General features: G+C 52.5%; 1 protein-coding gene across 1 annotated transcript in view; it reads left to right on the forward strand.

Annotated features, from left to right (window-relative positions):
• Positions 1–16,510, forward strand: part of FANCD2 (FA complementation group D2) — a 255,379-nt gene that overhangs the window by 57,240 nt on the left and 181,629 nt on the right. Inside the window, exons 6-13 of the mRNA XM_063941424.1 lie at positions 5,684–5,750; positions 5,860–5,912; positions 5,996–6,074; positions 8,292–8,416; positions 13,022–13,109; positions 13,185–13,289; positions 15,521–15,621; positions 15,692–15,800. Coding sequence (XP_063797494.1) covers positions 5,684–5,750; positions 5,860–5,912; positions 5,996–6,074; positions 8,292–8,416; positions 13,022–13,109; positions 13,185–13,289; positions 15,521–15,621; positions 15,692–15,800 — 727 coding nt within the window. The remainder of the gene's footprint in view (positions 1–5,683; positions 5,751–5,859; positions 5,913–5,995; positions 6,075–8,291; positions 8,417–13,021; positions 13,110–13,184; positions 13,290–15,520; positions 15,622–15,691; positions 15,801–16,510) is intronic.

A 16,510-nucleotide genomic window follows, 5' to 3' on the forward strand; every position in this document is an offset into this window, starting at 1 on the left:
GTCTCCAGGTTTGACCACACGCCCTGGAAGTTTCTTCCCTTTGTGACTGCTCCCCAACCTCGTAGGCTGGCATCCGTAGTCACCAGGACCCAGTCCTGTATGCCGAATCTGCGGCCCACTAACAGATGGGCAGTCTGCAACCACCACAGGAGAGACAACCTTGTTCTCGGTGACAGTGTTATCCGCTGATGCATGTGCAGATGCGATCCGGACCATTTGTCCAGCCGATCCCACTGAAATGTCCGTGCATGGAATCTGCCGAATGGAATCGCTTCGTACGAAGCCACCATCTTTCCCAGGACTCTTGTGCATTGATGTACTGACACAGTTCCTGGTTTTAGGAGGTTCCTGACAAGTTCGGATAACTCCCTTGGTTTCTCTTCCGGGAGAAATACCTTTTTCTGAACCGTGTCCAGAATCATACCCAGGAACAGCAGATGCGTTGTCGGGGTCAATTGAGATTTTGGAAGATTTAGAATCCACCCGTGTTGCTGAAGCACTACTTGTGTTAGCGCCACACCGACTTCCAGCTGTTCTCTGGACTTTGCCCTTATCAGGAGATCGTCCAAGTAAGGGATAATTAATACGCCTTTTCTTCGTAGAAGAACCATCATTTCGGTCATTACCTTGGTAAAGACCCGAGGGGCCGTGGACAAACCAAACGGCAGCGTTTGAAACTGATAATGACAGTCTTGTATCACGAACCTGAGATACCCTTGGTGTGAGGGGTAAATCGGGACATGTAGATAAGCATCTTTTATGTCCAAGGACACCATGAAGTCTCCTTCTTCCAGATTCGCTATCACTGCCCTGAGTGACTCCATCTTGAACTTGAATTTCTGTATGTACAGGTTCAAGGATTTCAGATTTAGAATAGGCCTTACCGAACCGTCCGGTTTCGGTACCACAAATAGAGTGGAATAATACCCCTTTCCCTGTTGTAGGAGGGGTACCTTGACTATCACCTGCTGAGAATACAGCTTGTGAATGGCTTCCAAAACCGACGTCCTTTCTGAGGGAGACGTTGGTAAAGCAGACTTTAGGAACCGGCGAGGGGGAAACCTTTCGAACTCCAGCATGTAACCCTGAGATATTATCTGCAGGACCCACGGGTCCACTTGTGAGTGAGCCCATTGATTGCTGAAAATCTTGAGTCGACCCCCCACCGTTCCTGAGTCCGCTTGTAAAGCCCCAGCGTCATGCTGATGGCTTTGTAGAAGCCGGGGCGGGCTTCTGTTCCTGGGCAGGGGCTGCGTGCTGCCCTTTCTTACCCTTTCCTCTGCCTCTCGGCAGATAAGACTGTCCTTTTGGTCGCTTTTTATAGGAGCGAAAGGACTGCGGCTGAAAAGACGGTGTCTTTTTCTGTTGTGAAGGGGTCTGAGGTAAAAAGGTGGATTTGCCGGCAGTTGCCGTGGTCACCAGGTCCGAAAGACCGACCCCAAACAATTCCTCTCCTTTATATGGCAATACTTCCATATGCCTCTTGGAATCCGCATCACCTGACCACTGTCGCGTCCATAAACTTCTTCTGGCAGATATGGACATCGCGCTTACTCTTGATGCTAGAGTACAAACATCCCTCTGAGCATCTCGCATATAAAGGAAAGCATCCTTTAATTGCTCTAGAGTCAATAAAATACTGTCCCTATCCAGGGTCTCAATATTTTCAGTCAGAGAATCCAACCACACTACCCCAGCACTGCACATCCAGGCTGAGGCCATTGCCGGTCGCAGTATAACACCAGTATGTGTGTATATACTCTTCAGTGTAGTTTCCAGCCTCCTATCTGCTGGATCCTTGAGGGCGGCCGTATCAGGAGACGGCAACGCCACTTGCTTTGATAAACGTGTGAGCGCCTTATCCACCTTAGGGGGTGTTTCCCAGCGCGCCCTAACCTTTGGTGGGAAAGGGTATAATGCCAATAACTTCTTTGAAATTAGCAATTTTCTATCGGGGGTAACCCACGCTTCATCACACACATCATTCAATTCCTCTGATTCTGGGAAAAATACAGGTAGTTTTTTCACCCCCCACATAATACCCCTTTTTGAGGTACCAGCAGTATCAGAGATCTGCAACGCCTCCTTCATTGCCGTGATCATATAACGTGTGGCCCTATTGGAAAATACGTTTGTTTCTTCACCGTCGACACTAGATTCATCTGTGTCGGTACCCGTGTCGACTGACTGAGGTAAAGGACGTTTTACAGCCCCTGACGGTGTCTGAGACGCCTGAACCGGTACTAACTGGTTTGCCGGGCGTCTTATTTCGTCAACTGACTTTTGTAGTGTGTTGACATTATCACGTAATTCCATAACTAAAGCCATCCATTCCGGTGTCGACTCCCTAGGGGGTGACATTACCATCATCGGCAATTGCTCTGCCTCCACACCAACATCGTCCTCATACATGTCGACACACACGTACCGACACACAGCAGCCACACAGGGAATGCTCTAATCGAAGACAGGACCCCTTAGCCCTTTGGGGAGACAGAGGGAGAGAGTGCCAGCACACACCAAAAGCGCTATAAATGTATATAAACAACCCTAGAAGGTGGTGTTTACTATATATGCGCTCTTAATATATAAATATCGCCAATTTATGCCCCCCTTCTCTTTGTTACCCTGTTTCTGTAGTGCAGTGCAGGGGAGAGTCCTGGGAGCCTTCCTCACCAGCGGAGCTGAGCAGGAAAATGGCGCTGAGTGCTGAGGAGAATAAGCTCCGCCCCTTTTCCGGCGGGCTTTTTCTCCCGGTTTTTAAGAAACTGGCCTGGGTCAAAATACATCCATATAGCCTTAATGGGTATATGTGATGTATTTATTTTGCCACTAAAGGTAATTATATTGCTGCCCAGGGCGCCCCCAGCAGCGCCCTGCACCCTCCGTGACTGAGTCAGTGAGCCGTGTGACAACAATGGCGCACAGCTGCAGTGCTGTGCGCTACCTTCATGAAGACTGTGGAGTCTTCTGCCGCCTGTTTTCCGGACCTCCGTTCTGCCGTCTCTTCAGCGTCTGTAAGGGGGATCGGCGGCGCGGCTCCGGGACGAACCCCAGGCTGACCTGTGTTCCGACTCCCTCTGGAGCTAAGTGTCCAGTAGCCTAAGACTCCAATCCATCCTGCACGCAGGTGAGTTGGAAATCTCTCCCCTAAGTCCCTCGATGCAGTGATCCTGTTGCCAGCAGGAATCACTGAGATTGAAACCTAAAAAAAAAAAAAAAACTTTTCTAAACAGCTCTTTAAGAGAGCCACCTAGATTGCACCCTCTCGGACGGGCACAAAAACCTAACTGAGGCTTGGAGGAGGGTCATAGGGGGAGGAGCCAGTACGCACCATGTGACCTAAAAGCTTTTTTAGATGTGCCCTGTCTCCTGCGGAGCCCGCTATTCCCCATGGTCCTGACGGAGTCCCCAGCATCCACTACGGACTATGAGAAATAGAATTATCGGTAAGTAAATTCTTATTTTTTCATACGGACAGGGCAGAATTGAGGACTCGTCCTCAATTTCTCCCTAAGGTGGTTTCAGCATTTCACTTAAACCAACCTATTGTGGTGCCTGCGGCTACTAGGGACTTGGAGGATTCCAAGTTGCTGGACGTAGTCAGGGCCCTGAAAATATATGTTTCCAGGACGGCTGGAGTCAGAAAATCTGACTCGCTGTTTATCCTGTATGCACCCAACAAGCTGGGTGCTCCTGCTTCTAAGCAGACTATTGCTCGTTGGATTTGTAGTACAATTCAGCTTGCACATTCTGTGGCAGGCCTGCCACAGCCAAAATCTGTAAAAGCCCATTCCACACGGAAAGTGGGCTCATCTTGGGCGGCTGCCCGAGGGGTCTCGGCTTTACAACTTTGCCGAGCAGCTACTTGGTCAGGGGCAAACACGTTTGCTAAATTCTACAAATTTGATACCCTGGCTGAGGAGGACCTGGAGTTCTCTCATTCGGTGCTGCAGAGTCATCCGCACTCTCCCGCCCGTTTGGGAGCTTTGGTATAATCCCCATGGTCCTTTCGGAGTCCCCAGCATCCACTAGGACGTTAGAGAAAATGAGAATTTACTTACCGATAATTCTATTTCTCATAGTCCGTAGTGGATGCTGGGCGCCCATCCCAAGTGCGGATTGTCTGCATTACTTGTACATAGTTATTGTTACAAAAATCGGGTTATTGTTGTTGTGAGCCATCTTTTCAGAGGCTCCTTCTGTTATCATGCTGTTAACTGGGTTCAGATCACAAGTTGTACGGTGTGATTGGTGTGGCTGGTATGAGTCTTACCCGGGATTCAAAATCCTTCCTTATTGTGTACGCTCGTCCGGGCACAGTATCCTAACTGAGGCTTGGAGGAGGGTCATAGGGGGAGGAGCCAGTGCACACCAGCTAGTCCTAAAGCTTTTACTTTGTGCCCAGTCTCCTGCGGAGCCGCTATTCCCCATGGTCCTTTCGGAGTCCCCAGCATCCACTACGGACTATGAGAAATAGAATTATCGGTAAGTAAATTCTTATTTTTATCGTTGTTCCCCTGCCTGCCACGTCATTCATTATTCCGCACAAACTGGCCAGACTGAGGGACCGCACACACTGGCCAGACTGGGGAACCGCCCACACACACTGGCCAGACTGGGGAACCGCCCACACACACACACTGGCCAGACTGGGGAACCGCCCACACACACACACTGGCCAGACTGGGGAACCGCCCACACACACAACTGGCCAGACTGGGGAACCGCCCACACACACAACTGGCCAGACTGGAGAACCGCCCACACACACACTGGCCAGACTGGAGAACCGCCCACACACACACTGGCCAGACTGGGGAACCGCCCACACACACTGGCCAGACTGGGGAACCGCCCACACACACACTGGCCAGACTGGGGAACCGCCCACACACACACTGGCCAGACTGGGGAACCGCCCACACACACACTGGCCAGACTGGGGAACCGCCCACACACACACTGGCCAGACTGGGGAACCGCCCACACACACACTGGCCAGACTGGGGAACCGCCCACACACACACTGGCCAGACTGGGGAACCGCCCACACACACACACTGGCCAGACTGGGGAACCGCCCACACACACACTGGCCAGACTGGGGAACCGCCCACACACACACTGGCCAGACTGGGGAACCGCCCACACACACACTGGCCAGACTGGGGAACCGCCCACACACACACTGGCCAGACTGGGGAACCGCCCACACACACACTGGCCAGACTGGGGAACCGCCCACACACACACTGGCCAGACTGGGGAACCGCCCACACACACACTGGCCAGACTGGGGAACCGCCCACACACACACTGGCCAGACTGGGGAACCGCCCACACACACACTGGCCAGACTGGGGAACCGCCCACACACACACTGGCCAGACTGGGGAACCGCCCACACACACACTGGCCAGACTGGGGAACCGCCCACACACACACTGGCCAGACTGGGGAACCGCCCACACACACACTGGCCAGACTGGGGAACCGCCCACACACACACTGGCCAGACTGGGGAACCGCCCACACACACACTGGCCAGACTGGGGAACCGCCCACACACACACTGGCCAGACTGGGGAACCGCCCACACACACACTGGCCAGACTGGGGAACCACACAATGTATCACGCCTAACGTCTGCTAATCTGATCTGTGTAATTCTCTCTCCTAGCGTTACAGTTGTGGGGTCATTTCATGACAGCCTGATAAAGCTTCTCCTGGGCATTGAGATGTTGCAGGTAGGTGCTCGTGTGATACCGTGCAGGTAGTGGGGGGGACATGTGATGGAGACAGCGGGGACAGGCAGCCGTGTCTCACCCTCATGTTCTCCTTATTCCGTTGCATTAGGAGTCTGTTATAAACCTGCTGTTTGAGAAGCTGCCGGAGTTCCTGTATGACAGGTACGGATCCATCTTGTGGGGTGACGTGTGGTACGCGGGTTCCGCTCGCTTGTTCCTTTCACCTCCTGTGTCTTATCTTCCAGTTTTGGGAGCGATGGCATCAGTATTCCTCGTCTGATCATCAACCAGCTGAAGTGGCTGGACCTTGTGGTTAGCGGGAAGGTAAGTGTATTCATTGTCTGCCATTTGAGGGTCTCAGCGCGTTGTACTATCACCCGTGCGCGGCGGCAGATAGTTTCCTGTGTAACCATCCACCCCTGAGCCTGTCTGTAGGCTGATCACATTCCCCCATGCAGCGCCCGTAGATTATACCATGTGGTTTATGTAACGTCTCAGTGGTCACATCATGTGAATGAGGGGAGTCCTGTCTTTCAGATGAGGGTGACCCTAACTCTGTGGGCGAGAGAACCCTATTAATGCTTTATCTTCTGTTGTCTGGCTTGTGAGTGTGTGTGGAGTGCGGTGTGCGGAAGGGGTGGGGCTGAATGACACAATCACAACCCTGCAACCGCAGATATAGGGGGATCTTATCCATTCATTGTACAACAGGTGTATTTTATTGTCAGGAAACCTTTAATAAGCTCCACCTGTGTATTGCAGCCAGCCTCAGTACTCCATGCAGTGTAAGATGCCTCATACCTCCAGCCTCAGTACTCCATGCAGTGTAAGATGCCTCATACCTCCAGCCTCAGTACTCCATGCAGTGCGAGATGGCTCATACCTCCAGCCTCAGTACACCATGCAGTGCGAGATGCCTCATACATCCAGCCTCAGTACACCATGCAGCGCAAGATGCCTCATACATCCAGCCTCAGTACACCATGCAGCGCAAGATGCCTCATACATCCAGCCTCAGTACACCATGCAACGTGAGATGCCTCATACATCCAGCCTCAGTACACCATGCAGTGCGAGATGCCTCATACATCCAGCCTCAATACACCACGCAGTGCGAGATGCCTCATACATCCAGCCTCAATACACCACGCAGCGTGAGATGCCTCATACATCCAGCCTCAATACACCATGCAGCGTGAGATGCCTCATACATCCAGCCTCAGTACACCATGCAGCACGAGATGCCTCATACATCCAGCCTCAATACACCACGCAGTGCGAGATGCCTCATACATCCAGCCTCAATACACCACACAGCGCGAGATGCCTCATACATCCAGCCTCAGTACACCATGCAACGTGAGATGCCTCATACATCCAGCCTCAGTACACCATGCAGTGCGAGATGCCTCATACATCCAGACTCAATACACCACACAGTGCGAGATGCCTGATACATCCAGCCTCAGTACACCATGCAGTGCGAGATGCCTCATACATCCAGGCTCAGTACACCATGCAGTGTGAGATGCCTCACACCTCCAGCCTCAGTACACCATGCAGTGTGAGATGCCTCATACATCCAGCCTCAGTACACCATGCAGCACGAGATGCCTCATACATCCAGCCTCAGTACACCATGCAGCATGAGATGCCTCATACATCCAGCCTTAATACCCCATGCAGCGTGAGATGCCTCATACATCCAGCCTCAATACACCATGCAGCGTGAGATGCCTCATACATCCAGCCTCAGTACACCATGCAGTGCGAGATGCCTCATACATCCAGCCTCAGTACACCATGCAGCGTGAGATGCCTCATACATCCAGCCTCAATACATCATGCAGCGTGAGATGCCTCATACATCCAGCCTCAGTACACCATGCAGCGTGGGATGCCTCATACATCCAGCCTCAATACACCATGCAGCGTGGGATGCCTCATACATCCAGCCTCAGTACACCATGCAGTGCGAGATGCCTCATACATCCAGCCTCAGTATACCACGCAGCGCGAGATGCCTCATACATCCAGCCTCAGTACACCATGCAGCGCGAGATGCCTCATACATCCAGCCTCAGTACACCATGCAGCGCGAGATGCCTCATACATCCAGCCTCAGTACACCATGCAGCGCGAGATGCCTCATACATCCAGCCTCAGTATACCACGCAGCGCGAGATGCCTCATACATCCAGCCTCAGTACACCATGCAGCGCGAGATGCCTCATACATCCAGCCTCAGTACACCATGCAGCGCGAGATGCCTCATACATCCAGCCTCAGTACACCATGCAGTGCGAGATGCCTCATACATCCAGCCTCAGTACACCATGCAGTGCGAGATGCCTCATACATCCAGCCTCAATACACCAGGCAGCGCGAGATGCCTCATACATCCAGCCTCAATACACCATGCATCCCCTCTCTATACCCTGTGCCTGACCTCCTGTGTGTGTTGGGTAAAGCGTTGATGCGTACTGTGTCACGTGTTTGCTGTGTGTACCTGGGTAATGACCCGTCCTGTGTTGTGTGTAGGAGCTGACCACTAAGATAATGCAGCTCGTTACTGTGGCTCCGGCTGACGTCCAGCAACATATTATCAGCAGTCTTCCTGAAATCCTGGAGGACACGGAGCACAATGATGTCGCCAAGGAGCTGAGGTAAGAAGCCGACGTCTACTGTATCTCTTACATAAGAAACGTTCTCATATTATACACTGACCGTCTCTTATTGTACCCTCGTATATCATTATTATATCAGCTGGTAAGAGGGCAGAATGTCAGGAGGGCAGGGGTATGGAGCGGACGGTGTAAGACTGGATAAATGATGGACTCTGAGCATGAATAACACAAGTGTCATACTTTACATCGTTTTCTCCTACGCTGTTGGTGACGCTGATGCTGGTGTACAGTGGGTCCCGGTAGGAGTTTGGGATCCCCACCCCCCTCTGAATCGCCTTCCTTTCTAACCAAACTCCAAAGAAGAGAATTGCGGGGAAAGAGATGGAGGTTTTTACCCTGAACCTGTACAGTAAAATATCTGCAGGAGAACCAGAGTATAATGGGTGTCTCAGGGGTCCCAAAGAAAGAAAAGGATCTAAATAAAGTTTAAAATCCATTTTATCTGACATCCTCTTGGAGAACCTGGACAATGGGGTAATCTCAAAGCTGCCCTTACAAAACGGATGTTGCAATACACAATGTATAAGGTTTGCTTCAACACGAACGACTCTTTACTCTGCTTCCCTGACAACTAGCTAGGCCCAAACCGGCCCTCCCTGCCATCCGGCCACTGACTGGTGTCCGAAGCCCCGCCCACTGGTTCCCACAAACCCTTATTCCTCCACACAAGTCATTAGTCACACCCAAGTAGTGCAGCTGTGTATATTATCTTTGTTGTAACATGGAGCAGGATTCGTAACCCGACCTGCCCCCGTGCCCTAGATAGCGAGTCCTGTTCTGAGCATCATAACGTGGCAAAGTACCCTCTTTGCCACAACATAAAAGCATTATTTGACGCCCAAACATTGAACTTGAAAACGTATGCGTTGACTATAGGTGGCCCTTTGTTCTAACTGGTCAGCCGAGACCCTGTGCTGTACTGCCCAGGAGGTGCTCAATGGCTCCAGAAGATTGCCTTTATAAAGTGCAGAATAGGAGTTCCTGCCCCACAAGCCTGTCTAATCACCCAATTATCCATCCACAATCATCTGCTGCTGCCGACCAGCTTTCCCTCGGACATCATAGAGAGCCAAAAGATCATTCTATTTTTAGAAGAGTCCTATTTGCCTCAGTCTTGAGAGTCTTTAGAAGCAAATGGACTAAATGAAATAGAAAATCTTCTCACCCCAGCACATCCTTCCTGGCTGGGATTGTACTCCTGACTGACTGGCTGGTCCATCCCTGGGATTGTACTCCTGACTGACTGGCTGGTCCATCCCTGGGATTGTACTCCTGACTGACTGGCTGGTATATTCCTGGGATTGTACTCCTGACTGGCTGGTCCATCCCTGGGATTGTACTCCTGACTGACTGGTATATTCCTGGGATTGTACTCCTGACTGACTGGCTGGTCCATCCCTGGGATTGTACTCCTGACTGACTGGCTGGTATATTCCTGGGATTGTACTCCTGACTGACTGGCTGGTCCATCCCTGGGATTGTACTCCTGACTGACTGGCTGGTCCATCCCTGGGATTGTACTCCTGACTGGCTAGCTGGTCCATCCCTGGGATTGTACTCCTGACTGACTGGCTGGTTCATCCCCGGGATTGTACTCCTGACTGACTGGCTGGTCCATCCCTGGGATTGTACTCCTGACTGACTGGCTGGTATAATCCTGGGATTGTATTCCTGACTGACTGGCTGGTATATTCCTGGGATTGTACTCCTGACTGGCTAGCCGGTCCATCCCTGGGATTGTACTCCTGACTGACTGGCTGGTCCATCCCTGGGATTGTACTCCTGACTGACTGGATGGTCCATCCCTGGGATTGTACTCCTGACTGACTGGCTGGTATATTCCTGGGATTGTACTCCTGACTGGCTGGCTGGTATATTCCTGGGATTGTACTCCTGACTGACTGGCTGGTCCATCCCTGGGATTGTACTCCTGACTGACTGGCTGGTATATTCCTGGGATTGTACTCCTGACTGACTGGCTGGTCCATCCCTGGGATTGTACTCCTGACTGGTTGGCTGGTATATTCCTGGGATTGTACTCCTGACTGACTGGCTGGTCCATCCCTGGGATTGTACTCCTGACTGACTGGCTGGTCCATCCCTGGGATTGTACTGACTGACTGGCTGTTATATTCCTGGGATTGTACTCCTGACTGACTGGCTGGTATATTCCTGGGATTGTACTCCTGACTGGCTAGCCGGTCCATCCCTGGGATTGTACTCCTGACTGACTGGCTGGTCCATCCCTGGGATTGTACTCCTGACTGACTGGCTGGTCCATCTCTGGGATTGTACTCCTGACTGGCTGGTATATTCCTGGGATTGTACTCCTGACTGACTGGCTGGTCCATCCCTGGGATTGTATTCCTGACTGACTGGCTGGTATATTCCTGGGATTGTACTCCTGACTGACTGGCTGGTCCATCCCAGGGATTGTACTCCTGACTGGTTGGTCCATCCCTGGGATTGTACTCCTGACTGACTGGCTGGTCCATCCCTGGGATTGTACTCCTGACTGACTGGCTGGTCCATCCCTGGGATTGTACTCCTGACTGACTGGCTGGTCCATCCCTGGGATTGTACTCCTGACTGACTGGCTGGTCCATCCCTGGGATTGTACTCCTGACTGACTGGCTGGTCCATCCCTGGGATTGTACTCCTGACTGACTGGCTGGTCCATCCCTGGGATTGTACTCCTGACTGGCTGGCTGGTATATTCCTGGGATTGTACTCCTGACTGACTGGCTGGTCCATCCCTGGGATTGTACTGCTGACTGACTGGCTGGTCCATCCCTGGGATTGTACTGCTGACTGACTGGCTGGTCCATCCCTGGGATTGTACTCCTGACTGACTGGCTGGTATATTCCTGGGATTGTACTCCTGACTGACTGGCTGGTCCATTCCTGGGATTGTACTCCTGACTGACTGGCTGGTCCATCTCTGGGATTGTACTCCTGACTGACTGGCTGGTATATTCCTGGGATTGTACTCCTGACTGACTGGCTGGTCCATCCCTGGGATTGTACTCCTGACTGACTGGCTGGTATATTCCTGGGATTGTACTCCTGACTGACTGGCTGGTCCATCCCTGGGATTGTACTCCTGACTGACGGTATATTCCTGGGATTGTACTCCTGACTGACTGGCTGGTCCATCCCTGGGATTGTACTCCTGACTGACTGGCGTGTTAAGCTCTGGATGGAATAAGACCTTTCTGTAAAAGATATGGTGTGGAGGATCTCGTCTACAAGGGAAGGATGGATATGAGCTGCTGCCTCTTCCATATACAGGGATTTGGTTGGAATATTGACATGAAGAAGTGTCCCTGTCCACATTCTGTCTGCTCTCATACCACTCCCCGGAGGCTGTATTGCTGTAACGGTGGTTAGTAAGAGCGAGAGTAAAGCCAGATATGAAATGAGAGTAAATGTATAGCTCATAGGTTCTGTGTAGAGAAGCCCTGAGCTCCGTACACAGAGGGATATAGAAGGGGGAGTTGCAGACGTTATACAGGTTTCTTACAGTGCTGAACTAGATGGACCATCTGTACCTCTGCCATCAGTGTACTCCAAGAGGATGGAAGAGAGATGATGAAAGATGCAAAATGTAAAGAAAAAGACATTACGTTACACCCCTCAGAGGGTGTCTGTGCCGGGGGCGTATAGACGCTAGGGGGTAAATTTACTAAGATGGGAGTTCTGTTTAAGATGGGATGTTGCCCATAGCAACCAATCAGATTCCAGGTATTATCTTTTACAATGTGCTAGATAAATTAGAAGTATAATCGGATCGGTTGCTATGGGCAACATCCCATCTTAAATAGAACTCCCATCTTAGTAAATTTACCCCTAGGTGTGCGAGGACGCATCTGTATGTGCTTGGGGGTTCCGCTTGCTGCTGCTGGCTGCGTGCTTGGGGGTGCCGCTGGCTGCGTGCTTGGGGGTGCTGCCTGCTGCTGCTGGCTGCCTGCTTGGGGGTTCCGCCTGCTGCTGCTGGCTGCCTGCTTGGGGGTGCTGCCTGCCTGCTTGGGGGTGCCGCCTGCTGCTGCTGGCTGCCTGCTTGGGGGTGCCGCCTGCTGCTGCTGGCTGCCTGCTTGGGGGTGCCACCTGCTGCTGCTGGCTGCCTGCTTGGGGGTGCCGCCTGCTGCTGCTGGCTGCCTGCTTGGGGGTGCCGCCTGCTGCTGCTGGCTGCCTGCTTGGGGGTGCCGGCTGCCTGCTTGGGGGTGCCGCCTGCCGCTGCCTGCTTGGGGGTGCCGCCTGCCGCTGCCTGCTTGGGGGGGCCGCCTGCTGCTGCCGGCTGCCTGCTTGGGTGTGCCGCTGCCGGCTGCCTGCTTAGGGGTGCCGCTGCCGGCTGCCTGCTTGGGGGTGCCGCTTGCCGCTGCCGGCTGCCTGCTTGGGGGTGCCGCCTGCCGCTGGCGGCACCAGTAGGACTTGCTGGTTACAACAGTGCGATTGTGAAAGCTGGTATATTGTGGAAGAACACGCCTGTTCTGAGTAAAGAATTGTTAGATTTATGTTATTACTGTCTGAGATGCCGCAGAGGAAATGTTCTGGGTTACACAGCGGATCATCTGTCTTCTCCAGCTCCCTGCTGCAGCAGAACACACAGCTCACCATGCCCATCCTAGATGCCTTCTCCAGCTTGAACCTGAGCCCGGAGCTGCTCTCGGAGGTAATGGCCCTTATTCTGGCAGTATGCGTCACGCATAGTGAATGCGGCTCACCACTAACCCCGGTACTTTTACAGGTGCGGGACTGGGTCATGTCCAGCCTCTCTGCCGTGGACCTGGAAGTTGTCCCTGTCATAGTAAAGTTCATCCTGCACACAGTGACGGCCGCAGATGCCCTGGAGGTATAATGATACATTGCACGTAACTATAGTGATACGCCTTTCCAGTCAGTGCTGCCGTCATCCGCTCGCTGCGGATAATACGTAGTCCTGTCGCTGTGGAAGAGGGTTTTATGTGTTTGGTTTATGTTATTATTCATCATTGGGGACACTGGTTACATGGGGGTTACAGAACCTCCTGCACGACACTGGCACAATAATACATTTCTCCTCTCTATCCCCATCCTGCAGCACTGGGCTCTTTATAATGGACCTTCCTGCCAGGGTCTTCTACAGCGGACCAGGGCAGATGGAGCAGGCGCCGTTCCTTGTTCCTCCGCTCCCTGCATCCCAGTTGTGGCAGGAGAGGCGTGGAGGGTCTTCCCCGCAGCTTGTTACAATAACCAGAACTGATTTCTATAAGACCCTTAGTCACTACTAGCAAGGTCTTCGACCACTAACCGTAACCTGCTGTTCCCATAGACTGAGTAGAGCTCACCGGTACTTAGGTGACCACCTGGATTTATGCCTGGAACAGTAAGGGCTTCTGCAATCCGTCTGTAGATCACAGGATACGAGATTAAAGTCCCAACCGTACAGAAAGCTTGGCCAAAGTGGTAACTCCAGTAATATAGGATCTGGATGAAGAATTGCTGCTCCAGCTGTGCAGGGTTTTAGCGGATGGTTAGCAGGCCAAGAATGCAGGATATTACTGTTAGGTTGCGGCTCCAGCCATACAGGGTGCTGGCAGAAGACAGGCAGGCCAGGAATGCAGGAGATGGCTGTGAAGTTGCGGCTCCAGACGTCCAGGGTTCTGGCAGAGGATAGCAGGTCAGGAATACAGAATATTGCTGTGAGGATGTGGTTCTAGCCATACAGGGTTCTGGCAGAGGATAGCAGGCCAGGAATACAGGAGATGGCTGCCGAGTTGCGGCTCCAGACGTACAAGGTTCTGGCAGAGGATAGCAGGCCAGGAATACAGAATATAGGTCTGAGGTGGTGGTTCTTGCAGAGGATAGCAGGCCAGGAATACAGAATATTGCTGTGAGGTTGTGCTTCCAGCCATACAGGGTTCTTGCAGAGGATAGCAGGCCAGGAGTACAGAATATAGGTCTGAGGTTGTGGTTCTGGCAGAGGATAGCAGGCCAGGAATACAGTATATAGCTCTGAGGTTGTGCTTCCAGCCATACAGGGTTCTTGCAGAGGATTGCAGGCCAGGAGTACAGAATATTGCTGTGAGGTTGTGCTTCCAGCCATACAGGGTTCTTGCAGAGTATAGCGGGCCAGGAGTACAGAATATAGCTCTGAGGTTGTGGTTCCAGCCATACAGGGTTCTTGCAGAGGATAGCAGGCCAGGAATACAGAATATTGCTGTGAGGTTGTGTTTCCAGCCATACAGGGTTCTTGCAGAGTATAGCAGGCCAGGAATACAGTATATAGCTCTGAGGTTGTGGTTCTGGCAGAGTATAGCAGGCCAGGAGTACAGTATATAGCTCTGAGGTTGTGGTTCCAGCCATACAGGATATTATGTGAGTGTTGCTGCCTCTCTCACGGTCTTCTGGCTCCGTTCTGTGGGGCTCTGTTAGAAGGATCACGAGTTTCCTGGGGATGGGTTTGCAGAGGTTTGATTTTATTTGCTATTGTCCTAAAGGAAGCTCTGTATATCCCGTGGTGCCGGTGGTTCCAGAGACGTGTTACTGTAATGCTCCATTTGTTCTATGGTAGTGTATTAGTGGCCTGACAGGTGCTCTATGACGACTGTATAGGAGGTACGTTTCCGCTCGCTGGGCCTCAGAGATGTACCACAGGGAGCAGCACTGAATTTCCATCCGATCTCTAGGAGGGTCATGGAGGAGATGTCTCAGTACCAGAGACTCCCCCTGCATGTAGCTCTGATCCCAGCACTGGGAACGGCGTTGCCACTATCGGTTCCACGCAGACGGCCAGCTGAGTAAACCTCAGCTTGCACAGTTGGCTAACGGAAGGGGGGGCTACGAGTCCAGGATGTATGGGGACACGCAGACCCTTGGCCCTTCCTTCACAGAAAATGGAGGCTACATGCCCCCGTTTCTAGGAACGCAGCCCTCCCTGTGTCCTCTCCCCACCCCCTAATCACCGCTGCCTGTGACTCAGTACAACACCGCAAGGCCCACGCTACACATGCACAGAACGGACCTGCAGGGAATCTGCGTGTGACACAATGGCTGCGTCCGTCTCTGAATCACGCCACTGTCTGCCCCTTTCTACTCTTATAGGTGATTTCCGAGCTACGGAGGAAGCTGGATGTGGAGTCGTGCGTCTCCCCTTCCCAGATACAAGCCACTCAGAGCAAGATGGCGAATAAAGCCAAGGCTGGGTAAGTATAACACACACACCGCAGGCAGGCGGTCACTGGTTCCAGCCACTAACACAGAATCATTCCCCAGTTCTGCAGCCATTCCGGCAAAGAGCAGCCATGACTGTGTCACCCTCCTGATGGAAGTGATCAAGTCAGCGGTCTGGTTCCAGAAACACGTGTGTGAGGCTTGGATCAGGGTGAGTTATCGCCCCTCTGTCAGTGTGTGTGTGAGGCTTGGATCAGGGTGAGTTATTGCCCCTCTGTCGGTGTGTGTGTGTGAGGCTTGGATCAGGGTGAGTTATCGCCCCTCTGTCAGTGTGTGTGTGTGTGTGTGTGTGAGGCTTGGATCAGGGTGAGTTATCGCCCCTCTGTCAGTGTGTGTGTGAGGCTTGGATCAGGGTGAGTTATCGCCCCTCTGTCCGGTGTGTGTGTGTGTGTGGCTTGGATCAGGGTGAGTTATTGCCCCTCTGTCGTTGTGTGTGTGTGTGTGAGGCTATGTGTTTGTGAGGCGTGAGGCTTGGATCAGGGTGAGTTATCGCCCCTCTGTCGGTGTGTGAGGCTTGGATCAGGGTGAGTAATCGCCCCTCTGTCGTTGTGTGTGAGGCTTGGATCAGGGTGAGTTATCGCCTCTCTGTCGGTGTGTGTGTGTGAGGCTTGGATCAGGGTGAGTTATTGCCCCTCTGTCGTTGTGTGTGTGTGTGAGGCTGTGTGTGTGTGTGTGAGGCTTGGATCAGGGTGAGTTATCGCCCCTCTGTCGGTGTGTGTGAGGCTTGGATCAGGGTGAGTAATCGCCCCTCTGTCGTTGTGTGTGAGGCTTGGATCAGGGTGAGTTATCGCCCCTCTGTCGGTGTGTGTGTGTGAGGCTTGGATCAGGGTGAGTTATTGCCCCTCTGTCGTTGTGTGTGTG

The sequence above is a fragment of the Pseudophryne corroboree genome, chromosome 9 (assembly GCF_028390025.1).
Source record: "Pseudophryne corroboree isolate aPseCor3 chromosome 9, aPseCor3.hap2, whole genome shotgun sequence".
Taxonomy (NCBI): Eukaryota; Metazoa; Chordata; class Amphibia; order Anura; family Myobatrachidae; genus Pseudophryne; species Pseudophryne corroboree.